This window comes from Rhinatrema bivittatum, chromosome 5 (assembly GCF_901001135.1).
Source record: "Rhinatrema bivittatum chromosome 5, aRhiBiv1.1, whole genome shotgun sequence".
Taxonomy (NCBI): domain Eukaryota; kingdom Metazoa; phylum Chordata; class Amphibia; order Gymnophiona; family Rhinatrematidae; genus Rhinatrema; species Rhinatrema bivittatum.
This window is the reverse complement of record NC_042619.1, coordinates 221820578-221839487: the sequence shown is the minus strand read 5'-3', so window position 1 is coordinate 221839487 and position 18910 is coordinate 221820578. Positions and strand designations below refer to the sequence as shown.

Sequence of the window (18910 nt, the reverse complement as noted above, 5' to 3'; positions counted from 1 at the left end):
GACATCTATCCTCCCTACCCTTATGCACCTGCCACTTCATTCTCAACCTCCATCTTTTCTATCACTCACTAAACACCCTACAGACACAAAGACATTGACAAGACTGAAAAACAAGCACTATCACACACTCTCTCTCAAAAAAACACAAAGGACTGTAGGAACTGGGGAAAAAAAAAGGGCAGAAAACAAGCAAAGAATTCATCCAGTAATCAAGCTACAACTCTTCTCTCTCTAAAACTTAACTTAGTCAGGAGATGGGAGTCCAGAACCCATCTCCTGACTAACAGCACAGGCAAAGGCTCAGTGTGAGAAACTAACTCACATACAGACCGATACAGTAAAGCGCGGCCACGGTTACCCTGCTTCTAACCCGCTTTGTACCCACAATTTGGCCGCGTAAGTCCAACCCGCAATTCACTATCCCTTTTAACCCATCCTTACCACCTCTTTAAATCAACGGGTAACCCTTTCCGCCCGCGGCATGTATATGATATGTAAACGATCGGATTAGCTATTCCCTCCCATACAGTAACGTGCGCCCCGATTATCGCCTTTTTAACCTGCAGTTTTGCCGCATGTTTAACCTGCTAATTTACCGCCTACACTTACCCCTGCGTTAGTGTGGAGCGTCAGGTCAGAGAGACGAAATTTCACGGGCAAACGCCCCCCCCCCCCGGGACAAGACCTTTAGAGAAGCCAGGATCGGGCAAACTTTCCCCCAGCCCCCTCTCACCTGCCCTGGCCGCATCCATGGGTGCCGGTCTCCGGAGCAGCCCCAGTCCTCTCTCCCGGGGGCAGCCAGCGGCTTCAGCAGCCCGGGGCGGATCGGGCGCTCCCCATGCGAGGCGGCTTCCAGCAGCCCTCGTCGGCGATGGTGAATGAGCGCACGCCGTGACCTCTGACGTCCAGCCGGGCGCTCAGGTCATGGTGTGCGCTCATTCACCATCGCCGATGAGGGCTGCTGGAAGCCGTGCCTCGCATGGGGAGCGCCCAATCCGCCCCTGGCTGTTGAAGCCGCTCTCGCCACCGGCTGCCCCCGGGAGGAGGGGAGAGAGGACTGGGGCTGCTCCGGAGACCGGCACCCATGGATGCAGCCAGGGCAGGTGAGCGGGGGCTGGGGGAAAGTTTGCCCGATCCTGTTGAGTGCAGGGTTTTATCAAGCACAGACAATGCTCCACCACCCTGGTTTGAAAGTTATTTTTCAGAATACTGTTCGCATTGCAGTGGAAAGGAGAATGCATTGATATAGCGGAGAGAGGAACTGGGACGCTTAAAAAAATCTTTCGTCCTTCCAGTGATGGGATTAGTCGCGATCTGAAGAGTGGCTTTCCCAGTGCGTTGTATTTTAGGTTGGGCAGGCAAGAGTTGAGGTTATGCTTGGAAACAACAGGTCCTTCCTAATACATTTTTCTTTTGGTCTGATTTGATTGTATTTTTTTCCCCTAGGGGAATTGTCTTGCTAAATCATGACCCTTGCTGTTAATGGCCAGCTGATACTTCTCTGATCCTTTTCTTTTGCTTAAAGTTGGGATCCATTTCCTGGTACCTGTCATTTCAAATGTCATTTGAAATGACAGGTACCAGCACACCCAGGATACTGTATAGGCGCTGTATAGCACTCTATACAGTAAAATGGATTGCGTTTCATGGACGCGGCTTGCATTTTCATGCCATTTAGATACTCTATCGAGCGGTATGCGATCCGAACTGTGCACGCGGCAAACGAGCGGGCGCCCGGCACTGCCACACTTTTCTACCGAGTCCTTATTGTATCGGCCTGATAGGGTCTTAAGATGGAGGGGGGAGGAGAAACAGGCCAAGCATAACCATTGACTTACACAATGTTTGCCCCCTGTGTTTTAAAATCAACATTTTATGTAACGATAGAATACAGTTAGGAGACGTTCTGCTATGTAAACTACATTTGCACCTTTGCATGGAAATTGTGAATAAATCATAAGTTAAAAAACCCTCACCTATTTCCCAAGACTTTGTGGGGCATCAAGTAATTGATTTGCAATAGTTAGGCTTATCTCATGGTTTCCGATCCCAAATCGTCCCATGGGAACGGAAACTAAGGGAGAAATCCAAGGGTTTGTTTTCCTGCAGTATGGATGCTGCACAGTGCATTGAATATGGCTGAGTATGTGTGCTGCAGAGTCAAAAAACACTCGCACCCCATGTAATCTCACCGGTTGCAATCTGTACCCACATTCTGCGTCTGTGGCACAGACAGTGCATGAGGACAGAGGAACCAGGGTGAGGGGGAGTGGAGGTACATGTTTGGATGCCTTGTTACCCCATCATTTTTGTCAGGCACTTCCCACTAGTGAAAGATAATAAAACAAGGGACAAAGAACTGAAATGGGGAAAGAAAGAAAAGATTAACCAAGAGTACACTTACTTGTTATAACATCTGGCAATGAAAATAATTTTTAACATTTTTTAATTAAAAAATGTAGAACATACATGAAAATATACCAAAGAATTTATATGAGTTACTGCAGAAAACTGGATGCATAATTATCAAGAACAGAAAAATACTAACTATGGAAGCATTAGATTTTAGTGGCAGCCCTCAGATACAGGCAAGGCTAAGCGTATCTAATAACTCTTTAGACAGCAGGAACCAAAGAGTAAAATCGGAGATCAAGCTGACTCTGCAGTACTGCATCAGACATGGGCAGACTAGATTAACCTCATGGTCAAATCTGCCCTCATATTCTCCATTTAGACTTCTCAGAGACACACATCCAGCAGCTTCATTTTGTTAAAATGAGGAATAGTCTCAGCCCTTAGCAGGGGCATCAATAAGTTTGGTATAACTGGGAAACATTTTGAATAGGATTTTAGCACCCTAATGCCTTGTATATGTAGACCCTTCTGCTCTCAGTTATAAATCTGAAGTGAAGAATAAATGTGTCACATTGTGGCAACAACTGACCTCTGCTTATTGTCCGTAACAGTGGCATGTTGCAGGATGGTGGCTTCAATTGATATATCTATACTGCTGCATCATGGAAGAGCTTAGATAAAAATAAAACTTGCAATCTTAACTGCTGTAAATGCTTTGAAGTACAGATACAATTTATACCTTTGACTCAATGTCTTACATTACACTTCACTTTCTTTGTGCATCTGCTGCTGCAAAACCTGGGACAGTACTGGCCCATCCTTTTGTATGTTTCAGTTGTAATAAGGGTGCCATGCTAGGTCAAACCAAAGGTCCATTGAACCAGGCATCCTCTCTCCCAACAGCTGCCCATCCCATAAAGCAGATCCACTTTCTTGTTGTTTGCTCCCCAATGACAAGTAGTGGGATCCCAGTCACCTGCTTAATAACTATTTCTGGATTTTTCCTCCAGAAACTTATACCAAGCCTTTAAAAACCCAGCTATACTAGTTGCCATAACCACATTCTCCAACAACAAATTCCACAACTTGATTGTGTGTTGCATGAAAAATTCTTCAATTTGTTTTAAATCTACTAACTTTTAGCCTCAAGTTCCCTAGTGCTAGTATTATTTGAAAGAGAAAATAACTATTCCCTAAATACCTGTTCCCATGACTCACGATTTTATAAACTATCATATTCACTCTCAATCATCTTAGTTTCCTACAAATATTTATAATATCCAGACACAGATTTTTAGCAATAATTAAGTTTCTATCAGATATTTATTTCTATAACCTGTTTACCTAGCTCTGTGGTACAACAATAACATCAGCTAGTCCCCTTTACTTTAAAAGTTAGTGTGATTAGCAATCAAGAACTCTCTCTCAATACTGCTCCCAGGACAGCATCAGGGATTCAGAGAAACATGTTTCAGTTAAGTTGTGTTCTGGCTGTAAGCAAGCTACACTTTTCACAGTTCTATTCTAGGGGATAGAACAGTGAAAATTGTAGCCTAAAATTGTGTCCTGAATATTTCTGAATATTCTGTAAAATACAAACCTAGTCAGTGTAGATGGAATAGAAGATTTATGCCTGTACCTTATGAAATCATGACTATGGAATTATGTTCATTTTATTCTCCAATCTGAAAGGAAAGAAGAATAAAATGGAGAGAATCTTAATATCTCCATACAGGTCTATGCTGCAACTACACTCAGAGTACTGTGTGCAATTCTGGTCATCTAACCTCAACAAATGTTAAGGCAGAATTAGAAAAAGTACAGAGAAAAGCAATAAAAATGGTAAAAGAAATGGAACGGCTCCTTTATGAAGAAAGGCTAAACAGGTTAGGGCAATTCGGCTTGGTTGATTGCAGAATGTGACACAACGACTAAGGATATTAAAACCACTCACCCACCAATGAAAAGAAAGACTACATACAGTCTGAATGCTTTTAGAAAGACACTGTGCATTGTATCTGTGCACCTGGTGATATTCTACACATGGTTCTGAGGTCTTAAGAATACAGGAAGATAAATAGATTGTGTTATATGGTGAACCAGAATAATGGGGGCTAAGAAATGTGATGAGTGCCAACTAGGAGACAACACCTAGGATGATCATGCCTGATGATCTTGAGGCAGTGAGGTAAGGTATTGGCCAGAGACAGAGTGGTGCTGGGGTGGATAGGGAGAGTCAATCAACAAAAGAAAGACCATCTCTGTACAGTCATTGATGAGACCTCACTTATAATACCACATCCAGTTCTGGAGACTGTACCTTCAAAAGGATACAGACTGCAGGCAATCCAGGGAAAGCCAACAAAATAGTTCAGTCTATACCAAAAGTCCTATGAGATGAGACTTAAGGATCTAAAAGTGTGTACCTAAGACTACTAATTTCTTTTTTTTTTCTTTTTTTTTTTAATTAAAAGGTTTTTATTAAGCCAAACAACCTAGCATGTAAGCCATACAAGGCACATTCAGAAAACAACTAAACAGAACCAGGCACTGTAACTTTGTACAAATGCAATCTACAGAACTAGCAGGACAGAGATAGAAAAGACAATGTAACAATGCTCAAAGAAGGTTTACAACTTAGCAACTGTACCATTTCTTTTAAGAATAGGTAATCCCCTCCCCCCCACCATGCCTCATATATACACTGCAAGACTACTAATTTCTAGTGCTACTAGACGTACACACTGCTGTAGAGATGACAACAGGGAAGATGCAATAGAGACAAAAACCTTGAAGTTTTTAGACACAAGAAACATTTTTCCAGATAAAGAATGCTCTAGTCTAGAATGAGAAATGGCATGAAGTTCTGGGGATGGGTGGGTAGCCTCAGAAATATTACCTAACAAGAAAGATGGTGCATGCATGGAATGGCCTTCCAATGAAGGTGGTGAAGACAAAAAGTAAGAGTTCGAGAAGTCCTGGAATAAGTACAGAGTATCACTAGCTCTGAAGAAGTGAGGGGAATGCCAGAGATAAGCTAGTGTCTATGGCACTATATGAATATCAAGAACCAAACATCTCTTGATTGGAAAACTTTTTTTTTTTTTTTTAAGTGAAGAGTTCATCCTGGAATATGTGACTGAACAGCTTTAGGAATACTAAGAGCACTATGCTGTGTCCAATCCATGTGGAGTTCTGGTTTCAGAAGGTAAACAATTTCTGGAACCCCAAAGTTTATAACCTTGTTTTTCTATAAAATGTCTACATTCTCCAAGGTCCTTTAGCTGCAGTCTTCTATATTAGTTTGGCTCAAAGAAAATGTCTCATGGATTATATTGTGTTTATACTCTTGCTTGTTCACATGCTATAAAATAAGTGGAAGCCAGGAACAAGACAACAGGGAGGGCCATTACCATGAGCAAAGCTTGCCATCATCCCAGTACCATCCTTGAGATCAGTATTGCCACCACTGGCACTCAAACAGCTCTGCCTGCATTCCTGTGAACTGAAGACAGACACTGACCAGAGTCCACCAAACCACTACACAGAAGATGCATCTCTACCTTATTGCCCGTGACTTAACCTAAGACAGCGGACTCTGAAGTCCCTGTACCAAATACTGTTCCTATCCAGCAGCAGAGAGGCCACAAAGAGAGAGACTGCATCCTGCTTCAATCACCAGTTGTTAGTGTGTTAAGAAAATAGACTAACACCTAATAGTGTTGGAAAGTCAGATTATGGATTGTAAATAATCTGGGGTTAGTTAGTTAGGATTTATATATTGGTGAAATCTGTGCAATTTGCAACTGATCTGTTCCCATAACTTAAAAACTGTAAAAGTGCATCTAACTATTGTAGGACATGAAGTAACTGATATATAGTTATATAATACCTAATCAATTATGTTTAACTGATAAAAAAATTTAAGACATTTCATATTCTTGACAAATGAAGCAAGTCATTTTGATACCAATCTAAATTAAATGTTCTCTAAGAAATGTATTCTTAGAAGTTTTAAGGTTTAATTTGCTCTACAGCACTGTGCCAGGAGTGAATTGGGCAGACTAGATGGGCCCAATGAACCTCATCTGCTATCATAGGACCCTTCAGAGGCTGTGACATCTTAATAAACTGAAAAATACGCTTTATACAGCAGGACTATTGTGCATCAGGTTCCAAATGCTATGACACAATAACTCGAGCACGTGGACGGAGCCCTTCAATCGGTTCGCTCAAACATCCTACACTTCCAAAATAATTGTATCTATGGTTACTGAATCCTCCTCCAAACTCGTACTAACTTCTACATTTATTTGGAGCCAGTCCTCGGATTACCCATGAAGTAAAAACAATCCGTTTTTAATCTTCCAATTTCATTTAAAAGTAACAACTACAAACGGGACCCTGTCGCAAATCATCTTGCACATTTTTAAATTAAATGCATGATTTTAAGAATAATTTATTAGACTAGGGCCTGCACAGAGCACGACAGCTGCGATATCCATGTCAGGGCACACCGGGGGAGGGCAGAGAAAGTGAGAGAACAAGGGGGCAAAATGCAGAGGAAACAGCGGTCAAAGCACAGGCATCACCTGTTTTGGGTCGGTCCAGGGAGAAGCTTGGTGAGCTGCCGGAAGAAGGGGAGCGTTCCAGGGCGGGTAGGCCGAGGCCCTGGCGAGTGCCAAGAGCGCGAGCTCGCGATCCACAGGCGGGGAGGCAGTAGGGCCGAACGCCGCTCCGCACGTGACGCGACCCGGAACTACGTCATCACGGCGCTCTACACCCTCCATGACGTAGGTCGCAACCTTATGAGGTGAGCGGGACAATTTTTTTTCTCTGCTTTTCAACAACGGGAACTTTTGAAAGCGTGACGTGAAAGGGCTCGATAATTGTCCAATCAAATGGGTGGAGATTCACTACATTTGACATGCAGGAAGAAAATGTGAATATCTCCGATGAGTTTAGAAACAGCCAATCAGTACTTTTAGAGAAACGTGCAGCCCTCCCAAAGATCCCCACTGAGTTCTATTGGAAATTTTTAGAAGCTGTTGGACCTGTTAAAATACTGGCTAGAGCTCCATGCCCAACAATTTACTACAGAGCAGAGACTAGTGACTATGGTTTGCTTTATTGTTAGTTGATTCCAGTTGATTGGCAAAAACAATATCAAGACATGACCTCATGAAACAAGCATAGTTCTACTCTTTCTGTAAATAATTTTATAATAAATTATAAAAATCTTTATTATTTAAGCTACATTTTGATAGATTGTGATAAATTTTGATAGATTGTGATAAATTGCAGGAAGACCTTGTGAGACTGGAAAATTGGGCATCCAAATGGCAGATGAAATTTAATGTGGATCAGTGCAAGGTGATGCATATAGGGAAAAATAACCCATGCTATAGATACACAATGTTAGGTTCCATATTAGGTGCTACAACCCAAGAAAGAGATCTAGGCGTCATAGTGGATAACATTGAAATCGTCGGTTCAGTGTGCTGCGGCAGTCAAAAAAGCAAACAGAATTTTGGGAATTATTAGAAAGGGAATGGTGAATAAAACGGAAAATGTCATAATGCCTCTGTATCGCTCCATGGTGAGACCTCACCTTGAATACTGTGTACAATTCTGGTCGCCGCTGTTACGGCCCCGGTCGCCGCGTTGGCAACCGGGTCCTTACCTCCTCAGCGGGGTCCGGGGTCCTGCCGCGAGCCGCGGGATCCGGGGCCGGCCTGGCCGCATGGCGACGGTCTTGCCTCGTGGGAGACGCCGAGTCCCGCAGATGACTCCTCCCCCGGAGGGGAACGCGCGCGCGAGGGCCGGCCTTTTGACAGTCCAGCACCCGGATGTGCTGAACCGCCCCCTGGATGATGTCAGCACAGGCGGGGGATTTAAGTCGGCTCCAGCCCTTCCTGCTTTGCCTTGCAACGAGGTCACTTCTGTGAGTTAGCTGCTGTTCCAGGTTCTCCTGTTCCTGCTTGCCAGTTTCAGCGTTCCTGTTCTGATTCCTGCTGCTTGCCTCGACCACGGTTTGTCCCTCGCTTCTGATTCCTGCTGCCTGCCTTGACCACGGATTGACTCCCGCTTCTGATTCCTGCTGCCTGCCTTGACCACGGACTGACTCCCGCTTCTGATTCCTGCTGCCTGCCTTGACCACGGATTGACACTCGCTTCTGATTCCAGCTGCCTGCCTTGATCACGGTCTGTCTTCACCTTTTCTCCTGCCTTCACTCCTGTTCCAGTTCCGGTCCGGGTTTCCTTCCACGCCAGCCTCTCTCCTAAGTCCCAGCGGTCCGGGTCCCTACGGGCTCCTCCTGGGGGGACCTCGGACTTCCAGGGCGAAGTCACCTAAGTCCTAGCGACCCGGGCGTTCACAGCTCCTCTGGGGGCGTCACGGGTTTCCAGGCGAAGAGCTTTCCACGGCTGTGCGTGTCTGCCTCCCGACCGCCTCCCAACGACGGTCGGCCTAAGGATCCACTTCCGGATTACAACAGTTTGCAAGGCCATGGATCCGGCAGATCTCGCCGGCCTACAGGCCATTCCGGGCCTGGCCCAGCGTCTGGTTCAACAACAACAAGTGTTGGACTCCCTGGCTGCCACCGTGGAACGGTTGGCTGCGCGTATGGATGCAGAACCTCTCGTACCAGATCCTGTACCTGCACCCGCACCTGTACCAATGGTAACTCTCCATTCGCCTACGCAGCTTCCGGCACCATCCCGATACTCTGGGGATTCCCGGGCTTGCCGCGGGTTTTTAAACCAATGCTTTGTGCAATTTGCTCTTCTGCCCAACCAGTTCCCATCGGATGGCGTTAAGGTGGCCTATATCTTTTCGCTGCTAGATGGGCGGGCACTGAATTGGGCATCTCCCATGTGGGAGAAGAATGATCCGGCGTTGAGTGATTTGAGCCGGTTCGTGCAGGATTTCAAGTCTACTTTTGATGAACCCGCACATCAGGCTTCTGCAACCTCTGAGTTGCTCCAGCTTCGGCAGGGAGCACGGACCCTTGCAGATTACGCTTTGGAGTTCCGCACCCTCGCCCTGGAAGTAGGTTGGCAAGACGATGCTCTCCGAGGCGTGTTCCTGGAGGGTTTAGCTGCCAGGATTAAGGACGAGCTGGCAGCCCGCGACCTCCCGGAGGATCTGAACTCCCTCATCGACTTGGCAGGGCGCATTGATCGGCGCCTTCAACAAAGGGCTAAGGAGGGACGTCCTCTTCGACGGTTGGCCTCCTCGTCCTCTGTGTCAACCAGAACAGCTAACTCAGGGGTCTCGTGGTATCAACACTCCGGCGGAGACCTCCACGGAGGAGCCCATGCAGCTGGGGAGGTCATCCTTGACACCCGAAGAGAGGCAGCGCCGCCGTGATCTGAGGCTGTGTCTGTACTGTGGCGGTAAGGGTCACTTCCTCGCTCAATGCAAGGAACGGGCGGAAAACTCCCGCGCCTAGGTATAAGAGAGGAGTGCTCCCTAGGCTGTCTCAGTGCAGCTCCTCAATGCACAGTACCGGTAACTTTGAAATATCCCGGAGGTTCTTTCCAGACGCAAGCCCTCGTCGACTCAGGGGCTGGAGGGAACTTTATTACAAAGGAATTGGTGCGACAGCTACATCTCGCCACACAGCTTCGAGAACCCCCTTTAAGGGTTACTTCGATCCAGGGTACGCCCCTGGCTGGCAGCATTTCCACCATTACCACACCACTTACCCTCCAGACTGGCTTGTTTCACACCGAGAAGATTTCACTTTTGATTCTGGAAAAATCAGTATACCCTGTGGTCCTTCGTTTACCCTGGCTCCAACAACACTCTCCTGAAATCCGCTGGAAAGACTTCCAAATTACCAGGTGGAGTCCCGAATGTTTCCGCTCCTGCATCCAACCCAGAAAGGGGCAACAGATTCCGCTGGCACATGCCGGTCCATTATTACCAGCTCCATATGCAGACTTCGCTGATGTGTTTTCCAAGGAGAAGGCGGAACTGTTACCACAGCATCGCCCGTTTGATTGTGCGATTGAATTGCTTCCAGGCTCCACCCCTCCTCGGGGAAGAGTATATCCCTTGTCACAGCCCGAGACCAGGGCTATGTCGGACTATATCACTGAGAACCTCGTTAAGGGGTTCATCCAGCCTTCGAAGTCTCCCGCAGGGGCGGGTTTTTTCTTCGTTGCAAAGAAGGATGGTTCTTTGAGGCCATGTATAGATTACCGTGGCCTCAATGCCATCACCAAGAAGAATCGCTACCCGCTTCCGTTAATTCCTGAATTATTGGACCGCCTCCAGGGAGCCCGGGTTTTCACTAAACTGGACCTCCGAGGGGCTTACAACTTGGTTCGTATCCGTCCCGGGGACGAATGGAAGACCGCTTTCAACACCCGGGACAGGCATTATGAATATTTAGTGATGCCATTCGGGTTGTGTAATGCCCCCGCGGTGTTCCAACACTTAATGAATGAGATTCTTCGGGAATTACTGCACACATGTGTAATTGTGTATTTGGATGATGTCCTCATTCACTCTCCTGACCTGATCTCCCACCGACAACACGTTCGACAAGTGCTCCAGATCTTGCGGGATCATCATCTATATGCGAAATTTGAGAAGTGCCTCTTTGAACAAGAGTCTTTGCCCTTCCTAGGGTATATTGTCTCAGCAACCGGATTTCGTATGGATCCCAGCAAGGTGTCCGCCATCAGAAAATGGCCTCGTCCTGTGGGATTGAAAGCTTTGCAACGATTCCTGGGGTTCGCAAACTTCTATAGACACTTTATTCCTCACTATTCCCGATTGGTGGCACCACTAACTGCCCTGACCAGGAAGGGCGCAGACAGTCGAGCTTGGCCTAAAGAAGCTTGTAAAGCCTTTGAGGACCTGAAAGAGGCATTCCTCCAGGACACCTGTTTACGACATCCGGACCCGACAAGGCCTTTCTTTGTCGAGGTGGACGCTTCTAATATAGCCGTAGGGGCAGTCCTATCTCAGAACTCTTGTTCCGGACATCTATTACCCTGCTCCTACTTCTCCAAGAAGTTTACCCCAGCTGAAAGCAACTATGGAATAGGAGATAAGGAGTTGCTAGCGATTAAACTGGCACTAGAAGAATGGAGACAGTGGCTGGAGGGGTCTCGTCACCCTGTAACCATTTACACGGATCATAAGAATTTAGAGTTCCTGAACCAAGCCCAACGACTTAATCCCAGGCAGGCACGTTGGTCACTTTTCTTTAACCGGTTCGATTTCATCTTGAAATATCGTCCAGCCGCGAAAAACGTCCGGGCGGATGCCCTGTCCCGTTACGAAGTACGGGAGGGAAAAGAAGATTTCCCTCAGCACATCATCGACCCTGCCAAGATCCAAGTCGCCAGTACCACAGTATCTGCTCTAGGGCGAGTAGTGGTTGCTCTAGGCAAGAGCCCAGGCAAGAGAGTTCTTGCCTGGGCTCACGATTCTCTCTCCGGGGGTCACGCCGGAAGAGAGAGGACACTCGATCTTCTTAACCGTTACTACTGGTGGCCCAAGGTACGACAGGAGGTTCGTCTGTATGTGGATTCATGCCCGGTCTGTGCAAGACAAAAGACTCCTAGTGGCCGGCCCTGGGGCCTTCTACAGCCACTACCCATACCCACAGAACCGTGGACCCACATCGCCACGGATTTTGTAGTGGACCTACCACCATCTGAGGGTAATTCTGTGATATGGGTCACCGTGGACCGTTTTTCTAAAATGGTTCATTTAGTACCACTGCCCAAATTACCTTCGGCACCTGAACTTGCCATCCTATTCACGCAACACATCTTTCGGGCCCATGGTCTTCCGCAAAGTATAGTATCCGACAGAGGGCCGCAATTTACTGCCCGTTTCTGGCGTGCCCTCTGCAAGAAGTTTGGGGTACAGCTAAATTTGTCTACTGCATTTCATCCTCAGAGTAATGGACAAACTGAGCGCATGAATCGTTCATTGAAAACTTTCCTCCGAAGCTTCATCTCTGAGAAAGGGACTAACTGGGTTTCTCTTCTTCCCTGGGCCGAGTTTGCCTACAATAACCATTCCCATTCGGTGACTGGGCAAACACCTTTTCAGATAGTGTTTGGGCGCCATCCGAGGCCTCCGGTACCCGTTCCAATTACTGTTCCTTCACCAGCTGCACTGGCAGTAGCCCATCAGATCCATCGTCGCTGGAAAACAATCCAACAAAGACTTTCCATTGCCGCGGAAAGAACTCAACGAAGCGCCAATCGCTACCGGCGTCCAGCGCCAGTGTTTCTACCGGGTACTAAGGTATGGTTAAGTACCAGAAATCTCCAGCTACCTAACCGATCCCGTAAGTTGGCACCTAGATACTGCGGTCCCTTTCAAATCGCTGAGCGAATAGGATTGGTATCCTATAGACTTCGTCTTCCTTCTTCCCTTCGCATACATAATGTATTCCACGTTTCCCTATTGAAGCCTGTGGTACTCTCACGCTTCCATCAACCAACGACTGATGCACTTTCTTCTTCCTCCACTGACGAGCCCACGTATCAAGTACGGGAGGTACTGGATGTACGCTTCCACGCCCGTCGTTGGGAGTACCTTCTGGCTTGGGAGGGTTGCGGTCCCGAGGAGAATTCTTGGGAGCCAGCTCGGAATATCCTGGATAAATCACTGCTAACTCAATTCCATCTGGATAATCCCGGAAAGCCAGGCCCTCTGCGGAGGGGGCGTAAGGGAGGGGATACTGTTATGGCCCCGGTCGCCGCGTTGGCAACCGGGTCCTTACCTCCTCAGCGGGGTCCGGGGTCCTGCCGCGAGCCGCGGGATCCGGGGCCGGCCTGGCCGCATGGCGACGGTCTTGCCTCGTGGGAGACGCCGAGTCCCGCAGATGACTCCTCCCCCGGAGGGGAACGCGCGCGCGCGAGGGCCGGCCTTTTGACAGTCCAGCACCCGGATGTGCTGAACCGCCCCCTGGATGATGTCAGCACAGGCGGGGGATTTAAGTCGGCTCCAGCCCTTCCTGCTTTGCCTTGCAACGAGGTCACTTCTGTGAGTTAGTTGCTGTTCCAGGTTCTCCTGTTCCTGCTTGCCAGTTTCAGCGTTCCTGTTCTGATTCCTGCTGCTTGCCTCGACCACAGTTTGTCCCTCGCTTCTGATTCCTGCTGCCTGCCTTGACCACGGATTGACTCCCGCTTCTGATTCCTGCTGCCTGCCTTGACCACGGACTGACTCCCGCTTCTGATTCCTGCTGCCTGCCTTGACCACGGATTGACACTCGCTTCTGATTCCAGCTGCCTGCCTTGATCACGGTCTGTCTTCACCTTTTCTCCTGCCTTCACTCCTGTTCCAGTTCCGGTCCGGGTTTCCTTCCACGCCAGCCTCTCTCCTAAGTCCCAGCGGTCCGGGTCCCTACGGGCTCCTCCTGGGGGGACCTCAGACTTCCAGGGCGAAGTCACCTAAGTCCTAGCGACCCGGGCGTTCACAGCTCCTCTGGGGCGTCACGGGTTTCCAGGCGAAGAGCTTTCCACGGCTGTGCGTGTCTGCCTCCCGACCGCCTCCCAACGACGGTCGGCCTAAGGATCCACTTCCGGATTACAACAGCCGCATCTCAAAAAAGATATAATTGCGATGGAGAAGGTACAGAGAAGGGCTACCAAAATGATAAGGGGAATGGAACAGCTCCCTTATGAGGAAAGACTAAAGAGGTTAGGACTTTTCAGCTTGGGGAAGAGAAGACTGAGGGGGGATATGATAGAGATGTTTAAAATCATGAGAGGTCTAGAACGGGTAGATGTGAATCGGTTATTTACTCTTTCGGATTTTAGAAAGACTAGGGGGCATTCCATGAAGTTAGCTTGGGGCACATTTAAAACTAATCGGAGAAAGTTCTTTTTTACTCAACGCACAATTAAACTCTGGAATTTGTTGCCAGAGGATGTGGTTAGTGCAGTTAGTATAGCTGTGTTTAAAAAAGGATTGGATAAGTTCTTGGAGGAGAAGTCCATTACCTGCTATTAAGTTCACTTAGAGAATAGCCACTGCCATTAGCAATGGTAACATGGAATAGACTTAGTTTTTGGGTACTTGCCAGGTTCTTATGGCCTGGATTGGCCACTGTTGGAAACAGGATGCTGGGCTTGATGGACCCTTGGTCTGACCCAGTATGGCATTTTCTTATTTTCTTATGTTCTTACAGTGAAGAGCAGAACTCTCTAAATTTAACAGGAGTAATTGAATCAACTGTTGACACAGTTATTACAAATAGATCTGTTTTACATGTGTCCTTTTCATTTGCGACAGACAGGGATGTAGTTTTTAAGTACCACATGAGAAATAGATTGCTCCCATTTCATGGAGGTAGAATTTGGATATACCCCGACTTATCTAGGCAATCCAAAGATAGAAGGAAAAAGTTTTTTAAGTTTAAGATCAGAAGTCGAAGCAAAAGGGGAGAAAATGTTGTTAAAATTCCCGTGTAAGAGTGAAATATTTTTCCAACAGCAGAAGTTTATTTTCTTTGAAGTATCATAATTACGTGTATTCTTAGACTCTAGGCCCCAAGAGAGTGAGACTGTAGAGCTAGAGGCAAAATAGGAAAATACCTGTTAATACTCATTATTTCAATTGTTCAATTTCCTCTGATATTGCTCTTAATACGAATAACTTCATGAGATGTTTCTTCATTAAATATTGCTTATGAATATTATATAGGACTAATAATAGTTTAATTATTGTTATTTGACTTCTATCTATAAGATTATCTGTATTCATTATGGATTATGGTTTGTTATTATATTGAAATGCATAAATAAAAAAATTTAAAAAAATAAATAAATTAATGCCTACCTTTGGATAGGAGCAAATTTCTGAAAGTAAAATGTGCGGTAAAGACGTGGGAGGCGTGCGCACACGCACCCTAGGAGGCCCTCAGGAGAAACATGGCGAACACCTTCACTGTAGCCATTCCGGGATGCCGAAGAGAGCGGCATGATGACGTGGCAGCAGCCATCTTCCCAAGGCTTGTGGAGAGAGAAGGAAGAAAGGTGAGGCACTGAGGTCGAAGCCGTCTGAGACCGACGGCCGCAACAGCAAGGTCTGGAGGGCGGGAGCACGTCCGGCACAGCTCCCTGCCGCCACGAGGATCCCTGGGGCAGAGAGGACACCGGCGCATTGCCGGTAGGTGGAAGGGGCCAGCCGCGGGCCTCCGCGGCCAGTGCCCGTAACAGTACCCCCTCCTCTAGGCTCCCTTCTTGAGGGTCGAGGGTTGTTGGGATGGTCTGCATGAAAATGTGCAATCAGGCTCTTGTTGAGGATTTTATTTATTTTATTTTAAAGTTTTTATATACTGCAAAATAGGACAGTAGTCTGACCGTCTAATCGGTTTACAGAACATTCATAATTAAAACAAACTAAGCATTCATTTACAATAAATTTTAAGCTAGAAAAACGGTCGAGGGCTCTTCAGAGAGGAGGACAGGCGGAGCTGCTAGGTTACTGGTCCTAGCCGCCGGAGGATGGGAAAAGGCCCGATGAAGCATGGAGCTAGTCTCATGAACGGGACCCTCAGGTGAAGACGGCAAGTGCTGAGCTATATCTTCTCTCCTGAGCGGAATTGTGGTGCGGGTCTGCGATGGCAATCTGTAAATTTCTTGGCTGAGTGGGCCGCCTCTTGAGTCATCTGTTGTGTGTGGCTCCAAAGTTCCTTCAATTTTTCATTTGGGCGGCCGGAGAGGGAACGGCTAGAGGAATGGACAAAGGTGGAAGAGGTTCTTCCCGTAAACTATTTGGAAGGGCGAAGCCCCGGTTGCAGCAAAGGGGTGCGAATTGTGGAAAAATTCGGCCCACGGGAGTAGTGAAGCCCAATCATCTTGGTGGGCATTGACTTACATTCTCAGGAACTGTTTTAGGGCCCAATTAGTGCGCTCTGCTTGCCCGTTCGCCTGGGGATGGTAGGCAGTGATGTAATCGAGAGTGATGTGGAACATTTTGCAGAGATTCTGCCAATACTTTGTGGTGAACTGCAGCCCTTGATCGGAGGCGATGTGTCAGGGAAGGCCATGAAGTCGGAAGATATGCTGGACGAATAGTTGTGCCAGTTGGACCGCCGAAGGGAGACAGGTCAAGGCCGTGAAGTGAGCCATCTTGGAAAAGCGGTCCACCACCACCCAGATGACAGTATTGCCTCCAGAGGCGGGCAGGTCCACAAGGAAGTCTGTAGACAGGTGTGTCCATGGTTCGCTAGGTGCCAGAAGGGGCTGCAGGAGGCTCCAGGGTTTACCCACAGGTGTTTTCTGCTGGGCGCAGACGGGGCAGGAATCTACGTAGGCGTACACGTCTTGGAGCATCCCAGGCCACCAATAAAGGTGGACAAGGTCCAGGCTCGCCCTGGGTGTCCAGCAGTACGGGAGTCATAGCCCCATGGTAGGACCCTGTTGCGAAGTCTTCGGGGAACGATCGTCGCGCCCGGCGGTACCATCCGAGTGGTTATGATGATGACTCGAGCGGGATCTACGATGTGTTGTACAGGTTCTTCGTAGTCCTCTGGCGAGAATGAGTGGGAAAGCGCGTCTGCTCGAAGGTTTTTGGCTGCAGACCGGTAGCGGAGTTCAAAGTTGAAGCGTGTAAAAAACAGGGCTCAGTGGGCCTGATGTGGGTTGAGGCGCTGGGTTTGATGCAGGTACTCAAGATTCTTATGGTCTGTGTATACTGTGATCCAATGCTATGCACCCTCCAGCCACTGGCACCATTCCTCCAAGGCTAGTTTTATAGCCAGGAGCTCCTTATCTCTGATGGCGTAGTTGTTTTGAGCTTGATTAAATTTCCGGGAGAAGAAAGAGCAAGGGTGCAGGGTTCCAGACTGGTCATGTTGGCTCAGTACTTCTCCTACTCCTTCGGAGGAGGCGTCCACCTCGACAATGAATGGGACTCTGGGGTCCGGATGTTGGAGGCAGGGCCCATGTAAAAAGGCCTCTTTAAGTGCCCAGAACGCCTCCTGTGCCTTGACTGGCCAGTCTTGGACATTGGCTCCCTTACGAGTTAGGGCTGTGAGGGGCGCGGCCAACCGTGAGTAATTTTTAATGAAGCTGCGATAGTAGTTCGTGAAGCCCAAGAAGCGTTGAAGGGCTCGCAAGCCGCTGGGGCGTGGCCACTCCTGGATACTCCTGAGTTTGGCCGGGTCCATCTGGAAACCCCGGTTGGACAGTTTATATCCTAGAAAGGGAAGGGAGTCTTTCTCAAACAGGCATTTCTCTGGCTTAGCGTAGAGGTGGTTCTCTCTGAGTCGCTGAAGAACCCAAGTCACGTCCCGGCATTGAGCGTCTAAAGTCTTGGAGTAGATCAGAATGTTGTCTAGGTATACGATGACGCAGTGGTAGAGAATGTCACGGAAGATCTCATTCATTAAATTTTGAAAGACAGCAGGTGCATTACTGAGGCCGAATGGCATCACCAGGTATTCGTAATGGCCATCTTGAGTGTTGAACGCTGTCTTCCATTCATCTCCCTCCTTAATCCGGACTAGATTGTAGGCCTCCTGGAGGTCCAATTTGAAGAAAATCTTATCAGAAGAGTTCCGATATCAGCGGGAATGGGTATCAATCTTTCACCGTGATGGTGTACAGGCCATGGTAATCGATACACGGCCAGAGACTGCCATCCTTTTTGCTCACAAAGAAGAAACTGGCCCCGGCCGGAGACTGGGAGGGATGGCTGAACCCTTTCTGCAGATTCTCCTGGATATATTCTGACATGGCGCGGGTCTCTTTCAGGGACAGGGGATACATTCTTCCCCGAGGTGGCTTTGAACCAGGCAGTAGGTTGATGGCACAGTTGAACTCCCGGTGAGGAGGCAAGGTCTCTGCAGCCTTCGGGGAGAAGACGTCGGCGAAGTGAGCATAGTGAGAAGGCACTCCTTTAGGGAGTGAGGAGGTAGTGCAGCAGACGGGATCTGTGGGCTGGGTCATGCAGGTCCAGAGACAAGAGGGGCCCCACCGGTCAAGCCTTAATGAGGTCCAGTTAAATTGAGGGTTGTGGAGCTGCAACCATGGCATGCCAAGAACCACGGGATGAATGGCCCTTTGAATCACATAGAACGAGAGACGCTCATGGTGATGGGGCTCGACGCAGCATAGCAAAGGCATGGTCATGTGCGTAATCCTCCCTGAGAGGGGGTTGCCATGAATGGAGGAGAGCATGAGTGGAATGGGGCAGGGTCACGTAGAGATCAACAACTGGTCAACTATCTCTTGTAAGAGGAAGTTTCCACCTGCCCCAGAATCCACAAGGGCAAGAGTAGGGAAATCACGGCCCCTATGGAGAGAGTTACCGGCAGGGTTAGAGGGGGAGCTGGTGCACTCAGGCCTAGAATCACTCCCCCAGTGAGACCTAGGCCCAGGGGTTTACCGGCCGGACCGGGCATTGGGCAAAGACAGAAGCCGTCCCGTGCATTGCCTGGGCATTGGGCAAAGACAGAGGCCGGCCCGCCGACGTCTTTGGCACTCCTCCGGAGACAGAGGCCCATGACCCAATTGCATGGGCTCTTCGGAGGGGCCCTCCATAGGAGGGGGCAGTTGTAAACTAGGC

At 48.2% G+C, this 18910-nt stretch overlaps 1 protein-coding gene across 5 annotated transcripts in view; it reads right to left on the bottom strand.

Annotated features, from left to right (window-relative positions):
• BEND2 (BEN domain containing 2) overlaps positions 1-7169 on the bottom strand; it is a 128440-nt gene extending 121271 nt beyond the window's left edge. For 3 of the 5 annotated variants that reach the window (XR_003857006.1, XM_029603302.1, XM_029603304.1), the window contains exons 1-2: positions 6948-7169; positions 2945-3026 (exon numbers count right to left, since the gene is read on the bottom strand). Coding sequence is in view for 2 of the 5 variants with exons in the window: in XM_029603302.1 (XP_029459162.1) it covers positions 2945-2972 (28 nt within the window). In the remaining 3 variants the exon portion in view is untranslated. The remainder of the gene's footprint in view (positions 1-2944; positions 3027-6947) is intronic. The other 2 variants (XM_029603303.1, XM_029603305.1) reach the window with 1 other exon arrangement.
• Between the last annotated feature and the right edge of the window lie 11741 nt (positions 7170-18910).